The sequence below is a fragment of the Chrysochloris asiatica genome, unplaced genomic scaffold (assembly GCF_000296735.1).
Source record: "Chrysochloris asiatica unplaced genomic scaffold, ChrAsi1.0 scaffold00003, whole genome shotgun sequence".
In the NCBI taxonomy this organism is placed as follows: domain Eukaryota; kingdom Metazoa; phylum Chordata; class Mammalia; order Afrosoricida; family Chrysochloridae; genus Chrysochloris; species Chrysochloris asiatica.
Genome location: NW_006408521.1, coordinates 21,397,774 through 21,406,302, shown reverse-complemented (window position 1 = coordinate 21,406,302; position 8,529 = coordinate 21,397,774). Strand labels below are relative to the sequence as shown.

At 42.7% G+C, this 8,529-nt stretch overlaps 1 protein-coding gene across 1 annotated transcript in view; it reads right to left on the bottom strand.

The window, feature by feature from the left end:
* Positions 1-1,860: 1,860 nt before the first annotated feature.
* The window catches only part of ENTPD1 (ectonucleoside triphosphate diphosphohydrolase 1), a 69,875-nt gene continuing 63,206 nt past the window's right edge, over positions 1,861-8,529 (bottom strand). Inside the window, exons 9-10 of the mRNA XM_006831453.1 lie at positions 3,284-3,415; positions 1,861-2,061 (exon numbers count right to left, since the gene is read on the bottom strand). Coding sequence (XP_006831516.1) covers positions 1,861-2,061; positions 3,284-3,415 — 333 coding nt within the window. The remainder of the gene's footprint in view (positions 2,062-3,283; positions 3,416-8,529) is intronic.

The window sequence follows — 8,529 nt, the reverse complement described above, 5'->3', positions numbered from 1 at the left end:
ACCCCCAATGAGATGGATTGGCCAGGTGGCAGCATCGATGGACTCAAGTGTGGCAACAGTAGTGAGGTTGGCCCAGGATCGGACATTGTTTTGTTTTGCTGTGCATGGGGTTGCTATGAGTCAGTTCTGACTCGATGGCACCGAACAACAACAACAACTAGAAAAAGAGTTTAAATGTCCCAATTTGGCTTCTGATTCCTACTTAAGGTTCAGCAAATTTGGTTGTGGGTAGCAGAAAGTTTCATTAAGTTTATATTTACCTGGATATTGTCCAAAAACATCTTGATTCATGAGATATGGGGGATTCAGTTCCTAGTGTGGGAGAGAGCTTTCCTTCCCCCAACAGTTCAACAGTCAGCCCCAGGTCCAGAGACAGAAAACTTGGGGCCAGGTCAGGATATCACCACTTAGTCCTGTTCTCTTTCTCTGGCATACACACACACACATGTGCAGCTCTTTCACTAAATGAATTCCTGGGACAGTAAGATAGGCCATAGTTTTAAATCTCAAAAACCATCTTTGTGGTGTAACTGTCTAGTACATTCAGCTGCTAACTGTAAGGTTGGTGGCTTGAGCCCAGGATGTTCTTGTCTAGTGCATGCAAATTATGTTTACACTATACTGTAATAGACTAAAGGACAGTGTAAACATAGCATGCACTGGCAAACCAAAATATTTGTGCAGCTCGCTTTACTGTCATACTTTATTGCAGTGCTGTGGAACTCTCAGTATCTCCAAGGTATGCCTGTATGTATTTTACCACAATTTAAAAAAAAACAAAAACAAAACTCAGTAGATTGTAGGATACATTTTCCCAATATGATTGTAACTGTATTTTGTCCCAGACATGTATGTATATATATACCTACCTTGTAGTATGATGAGGCTTTCTGCTCCCATAAAGATTTACAGCCTCACCTTAGAAATCCTGTACAGGGTTGCTATGAGTCAGAACCAACTCCATGGCACATAACCACCACCACCACCATCACCACCTTGTAGTATGAGTATGTCCTGACGTCTGAACACTTATATGTACATCAGCTTTTTAAAAAATCTCTGGTCTTGGTGTTCCACTCTGCAGCACTTTAGCATCACTTAGGAATATGAAACTCACCCATATCCTTATTTGGATTAAGTGATATTAATTGCATTAGCACATAGATTCCTTGCAAGACTCTGGTACTAGCACATATTTACCTAGTCTATAAAATCCTCCCACCCAAAGGACAGCCCAAGCCTGAGATGAGTGTCCGTCTCTCCAGAGATACCATATGGCTTCTTATGGAACCTAAACCACTGCTGTCGATCTGATTCCAAGGGGGACTCAAAAAGACTGGGAATTGCCATTATCTTTCTATTTAAGTTTCCCAAGAACTTTTTGAAATCCCTCTCATAAATGGGAAGCTGGAGAGAGAAAAGGACTCTTAAAGTGTACAACCGAACCATTTCCTGAGATTCTTCTAAAAACCAGCTCAAATTCCCAGCACATGACTCAGGACTCACAGTTCTAGAAAAATCCAATATTGTTCTTTTATAAAGCAAAGATCATGAAAAGTGGCAGGTCTTCAAGACTTACACAAACAAAGTCTGAAGGAGAAGGAGGCAATTGGGAAAGACTCACAACAGACACAGTATCTGCCAAGAACTCCTTGAGGCAAAGGGTGGTGGTGAATATCTCCCAAAGCAAGGCTTCAGCCAAAGGCAAGGTAACTTCCTGTCGGTCAAGACTGGTGAGCAGCAAAGGATGGCTTTGTACACAGCCATGGAGGAAAATGTTTCCTGGGCTGGTTGTTGTTGTTGTTGTTGTTTAGTTTCCTCACTCCAGTCAGCAGATTTCTACTGCTCCTGCTATTCCATTTATTTCCAGAAATAGGAAGACTTTTGAAACATAACTGAGCCTAGGATGAACACTATGGCCAGCAACAGGGAGAAGATGACCATGAGGGAGATGTAGGTGGGATGGGAGAAAGGTTTAGACTGTGGCAGTTCAGCTGGGATCATGTTGGTCAGGTTTAGCATGTAGCCCAAAGTCCACCCGGCTTCTGTTTTGTTGTTAATCTGCAAACAGTGGGGAAAGTCGGTTACTTGTTGATCCAAGGAGACAGTCTATAGACTTCATGAAACCCATTGTTAACACTGTACAACCACTAATGAAGGACACCATGATCAGTTCTCTAAATGGATTGACTGTAAATTCTAAACTAGAAATATGGTTGTGGAAAAATTTAATAGCAAGTGATTAGCAAGGAAGAATTGGGACCCTCACCACTATATCCCCAAATTTAAAAGGATTTTAGTGAATGGTCAATTTGCCTGCCTAGAACATAATTACAGCAGGCCTTTGAACATTTGTATTTGTATTTTGTTGCTTATGTGAGTGGGGGTGGGGAGTGGAGATAGCAGGCAGCAGTTGAGAGAGTGAGGCAGTACTGATGGCTTTTTCCGTCTTCATCAAGCCCAAAGAGCGCCATGTGAAAGCAAGACTTCCTTATAATTCATCAAGAGAAACACTGGGCGATGATCCCAGCAAATCAATTGCACTTTACTGAAATTGGCAGATTATGCACATACATGTGAAAGGATCCTTATGAAATAATAAAACATGCTCTGCCCGCCATCTTCCTAGTCACTTCCAAAGTTATTGGAATGCAGGTAGTCAGTGAATAATTTTGGAAACATTTCTAATACATGAGTTATGCATGGCCATGGTAGAAAAATTAGGAAATATACATAAACCTAAAGAAGAAAATAAAAACGAACCATATTTAACCACTCAGAATTTGCTGCTAATTATCATTTTATGACATATCCTTCAGGCATTCTTTAGGCATGTTTTTTCTTATAAAAAATAGAATTAAATTATATGTGTAGTTACTTAACAATTCATCCTCAACATCATCCCATTTTTGCAACAGCATCACTGGCATGAACTGTCCTTACACATTCACTTTTCCTCACTTTAATTAATTACTTATGCATCATTAGAGCTCAAAGAATGTAAATCGGGAATGCCCTGCGCATCAATCTTAAATTGCATATAGAAAGCTTTCAAACAAATGGTAGCCCAGAATGTAATGGAAGAAAGACTGGGATGTTAAAACAAGGCAAAGAGTTGTATTTAGACTAGCAAAGTCTATTGGCAAGAGGATAATGAAACCGGTATCCTCAGGACTTCTACAGACCAAAAACTTAAACCAGGCTGACTCCCACCTTTTTCAAGGTCAAATGGCTTCACTCACTACCAACAACCTCCCCGGAACCCAACAAGTACCCAAATTACCTTATCCATGAATTCAACTTGAGTCCAGTATTCTGTGAGATTATATTTCTGCAGGAGGGTTAAAACATAGGTTCCAGAAAAGCAGTATTCACTCAGGTACTTCTCCTTCACTTGAGGGAAAGCTGTGTTCACCTAGAGGTGGAGGGGATATCAGATTTACACAATAGGTGTCATCTCTCTGTAGCCCTCTTTGCCACTATGAAAGAGTAGAAAGTGCCCAATCCATCCTGGCCTAAGGGCTGGCTTCTCCCAGAGAGCTTTAGGAGTAGTGTTACATTATCCACTTGTTTAGGGGTGGGTTAAGGGGTTAATAGTTTTAGGTCTGCTAAGGAAATTGTTTTATCCACAGGGTTTTACTATAAGGTATTAATAAGTGCTCTAGGGAAAGAATGAGTCCTGGTGTGGCGCTGTGGGCTAATGCTTCAGACTGCAAAGTTGTTTGAACTGCAAGGCCGGTGGTTCAAGCTCATCAGCAGCTTCTTGGAGACCCTATACAGGGTTGCTATGGGTCAGAATTGACTCGATGGCACTTAACAACAACAACAACAGGGAAAGAACACAAAAGTTTCTGTGGTCTAGAAGGTTCAGAAACCTTGAAGTTCCCCATGTTGGATCTCCACTCGTTCCCTAAACTAGGTCGAGTCACAATGACATTAGTATTAAAAGCTGTGAAAATCTTAATTAAAGAAGCCTATTCATCTTTATTTCATCAGTTTTCTATCTACTTTTGACCTGCGTCTCTATAAACATCTTAAAGAAATAGTGTAATTAACAAAAGCCACTCAGTTTTGTCCCTGATTTAGCAGCATTCTCATCTCCTGGGAACTTGTTAGCAGTTCTCATCTCAGACCTATCAAATCAGAACCTGCATTTTAACCTGCTCCCCCCGGTGACTGGTGTGCACACTGAATTCTCAGAAGCACAGCTCTGGAACACAGTTTAGGAAGCATTTTGCTGAGGACTGCTGAAAATGCCAACATCTCCCCTTCGATCTTCTGCCCTTAGAGTCTCTTTTTTGACTCTTTGAGTCATACAAAGCAGTCCCCTTCTTGAATCCTCTGTGTCTTTATTTACCCTACTTCTGAGTGAAGATATTAAGGGTATCCTGTCCCTTGCCCTTACTTATTGTAGCCATTGTGAACATATACCCAGATTATGCCCTCAGTTAGAGAGCAACAGCCCAAAGTTCTGTGTACTGCCCTATTCCTGAACACATGATCAGAGAAAACTAAGCATGTATCATGTACCAGTAACTATGTTGTTGGTGTCAAGTGCTGTTGAGACAGTTCCCACTCATAAGCACCCTGTATTGGGTTTCCAAGGAGCAACTGGTGGATTTGAACCATCAACCTTGTGGTTAGTAGTCCAGTACTTACCTTACAGTGCCACATCAGGGCTCCAGGTATTTATCTGAAGTGTCTTTTATTGGCTGCCTGCTTACCCCTCCATAGATTTCTCTCTTCTGCCTACCCCCGTTTCCCAGATGTCTCTCTTCTTCCAAGAGACATCCTATTTGAGCCACTAAATGCTGACTAAAATTGGCTACTCACTCGGTTCCTGCCAACTCCCTATATGTGGCGCTATAAGGTAAGCACTAGACTGCAAGGTCAGTTTGAAGTGCAAGGTTGGCAGTTCAAATTTGCTAGCGGCTCCTTGGAAACCCTATACAGGGGTCACTGCGAGTCAGAACTGACTCGATGGCACTTAACAACAACAACAAGACTACTTAAGAGCCCTGGTGGCACTGTAGGAGAAGAACTGGACTGCTAACCTCAAAGTCAGTGGTTCAAATCTAACAAGTGCTCCTCAAGGAAAAGATGGGATTATGGTCTCGGAGCCCAGGCAGGGTATCTGTGAGTATGCGTCTTGGTTTTAATACCATACTTAACCTCCCTTGTTCTGCTCTCAAGGAATTCTTGGGATGACCAGAGTTGTTGTTGTGGTTATGTGCCATGGAGTCGGTTCCGACTCATAGTGACCCTGTACAGGGTTTCTGAGGCTGGAAATCTTTATGGGAGCAGAAAGCCTCATCTTTCTCCCGAGGAACAGCTGGTAGATTCAAACTGATAGGTTCCTGGGCCAATTTGTAACCTGTCTTTTTATCACAGTCCTTGAAACTCGTTCCTTTGATCTGCTCTCATTCTCCTGACACCATGGTGTGAACATCAGTTGACTTTTCCTGCCTAGGGTCCCTACCCTTTACTTTGAGTAGTGATGCTCTCATTTTCTTTGTAGAAATACCTCCTCCCCCATTCCATGTAGTCTTGGTGGATTTGTCAAAGTAAGAATCCTTGCAGGAATGCCATTTTGGCCTAATTTTCCTGAATTCGTCAACATTCCTAGCTCCCACCTCCTGGAAAGCTATACATTGACTTTAGACTCTGACCTGCTGAGGGTAAATTCTGTAGTAGTTAACAGTATGTTGTAGTTAAGTGCCATCGAGTTGGTTCCAGCTCATAGCGACCCTGTAGAGGGTTTCTGAGGAGTGGCTGGTGGGTTTGAACTGCCAACCCTGTGGTTCAAACCAACCTTGTGGTCCAGTGAATTATCCTGCAGCACCACACAAGGACTCCACAACAATACAGATGCCAAATAATAAGAATTTATTACATTAATATTTGTGGACTCATTACCATGTACTTTTCAAATGGAGGAATGGATCACTCTCCTTTCTCTCTTTCCTTTCTAGTCTCAGTGAAGGTTCTATTCCTCTCACCCATTTCTCCTCAGCACCCTATATGAAGGGATATAATACACAGCAAGAATGGGTTCTATTCCCCTGTTGTTGTTAATTGTCATCAAGTTGGTTCCAATCCATAGCGACCCTGTATAGGGTTTCCAAGGACTGGCTAGTGAGCTTGAACCACCGACTGTGCAGTTCAAACTGACTTTGCAGTCTAGTGCATTAACATATAGAACCATACCAGGACTCCTAGAAAGGCTAAAAAGGTATGAAGTTCCATGTGAGGACCAGAAATACCTAGTTATCAGTTTACATAGACTCTTAGATTATTCTCTTGGGTTGTTCTTTGGATGGCAGGGTTTTCAAGTGTAAACATAATCCCTAAAAGGCTTGTGAGTCCTCTCAATAACCTACTGGAAGCGGAAGCCAACTGCGGACTTCCTTTTTCACTTACATCCCTACTGTCTCTGCCTCAGGGACCCAATGATTTGGGGAAACTCCTGAACATCAGTGGATGTGGTTTTCATTTTATTTCCCCTGCCCAATCAGGGTTAGCAGCATGTTACAGATAGTAGGCATCTAGCCCACTTAAAAAAAACACGTTTTTTTTTTACTGTGAATTGATACAGAGCAGATCATCAGTTTTACATTCCACAACTCATAGATTTCCTTTCATCTCACTGGTTGCAATCTCCTCACTGTAACATTTCCTACTACCGCCCTTGTGTTTCTTGTTTTCATTCCTCCTTCTTTACCAGCTCTTCTGAATTTTACCTTGGGAGGGTTGGGGGTGGTGCTATGTGCTGTGGAGTCGGTACTGATTCATAGCAACCCCGTATAGTGTTTCTGAGGCTGTAAATCTTAATGGGAGCACAAAGTCTCATCTTTCTCCTGCGGAACATCTGGTAGTTTCGAACTGCTGACCTTGAGGTTAGCTGCCCAACTTGTAACCACTATGTAACCAGAGCTCCTTTTCTTTCCTTTGGGGTAAACACTGCCCTTTTGATCTTATTTGGTTAACCATTCTAAGGTGTGTGTCCCTCAGTAGTGCTGTTGCCTACCTCCCGTGCCTATATATACTGCTTGTTTAGCCCACTTTTCAATACATAGTATGGATTTCACAATTGTTAGTTCTCTGCCATGCATATCTAGAAGGGACATTCCCAAACTTGAGGCACAATTGGATAGCAGACTTTCCTCATGGTGAGGAAAATCAGGAAAAGAAGACAGGGGTTACCCCATAACAGAGCATTTGACCAAGCTATGATTTCTCTATTGGTAACAACACAGCTGAGAAAATGATGACGCCCATCTCAACATTCTAGGCCTGGGTGGAATGAGGATGCAGGTCTTAACCTGCATCTCCAACCCACCACAAATATTTCAGAAAGTCCCCCAAATTCAAGGTTTTCTGAGTTTACTTTTAGGGCCTCTGAATAACTCCCCTGTGACTTACCAGAGAAGACCTAGCTAGGTGTGCATATGAGCACTTCCACCCTAAAGTAACCTGATGATATGAAGTGAAATCAGGAAGTGAAGTCAGGAAGTCGGAAAACTTGCACTCTGGACAAGGAGTACTTTATTTTTTTCACAAAGAGCGGTTAAACCTTCCTTCTTCAGTAGCCACACTAGGATCTTCCGTCACAGATCACCATCAACTACACAAAGCCTCCCCTAAGCTGAGGTGGTGTAGATGATTGTTGCAGACGCAAAAACAAGGAAGGGACGCTGTGTATCCTGGGCAGCAGGCCTGGAGCGCCAATGGCTTCTTTGCAGGGCTGAGGGAGGAAGAAGAGGACTCCAAGACACTTGGGGAAGAGGAGAGTGAAGAGAACAGTGACTGAGGGGATGAGCTAACTCTCAGGACAGGGCCTCACTCACAGTGCAGTGTCCTGCTTCCTGAGCTGGATCCTGAGAGGCTTTGCGCTGATTACACCTTCCTTGGGCAATGAAAATAATTTGCACTCAACTACCAGCGGCTCCTTGGAAACTCTCTACAAGGTCGCTATGAGTCAGAATCGACTTGACGGCACTTAACAACTAACTTAAAATGGACTTCTGGTGTGGCACTGTTGGATAAGAGCAGGACTGCAAAGTTGGTTTCAACCAGAAGGTCGGCAGTTCAAACTCACTAATTACTCCTCAGAAACTTTATACTGGGCTGCTATGAGTCAGAACCAACGCAACAGTACTTAACAACAACATTTGAGCAGCTCTTGCTGAAGGCCCAGAACCCACTTTCTCTAACCCAGGCAGGAAAGTGGGGAATAATTCCAAACCTCCAGACTCTTGCTCAACCTTTCTTCCTTTTTTATCAGTGCAAATGAGGACAAGCATCCAGTTTTAATTAAATGCCTTTCTTAAGGATGAAAGCACCACTCAATTTTGCAACTGTGTCAATGTAAAGCAGCTGTTCTTTGAAAGTACTCCAAGGTGACGTGTCTTTTATAATTGGAGTGGACCTATACCTCTCTCCTCCCAGGAAAATTTCACTAGATCTGGAATGATTCAATGCCTCAAAGAAGAGAAAATAAGTTGTGCTTCAAACTGATGCGTAAGTAGG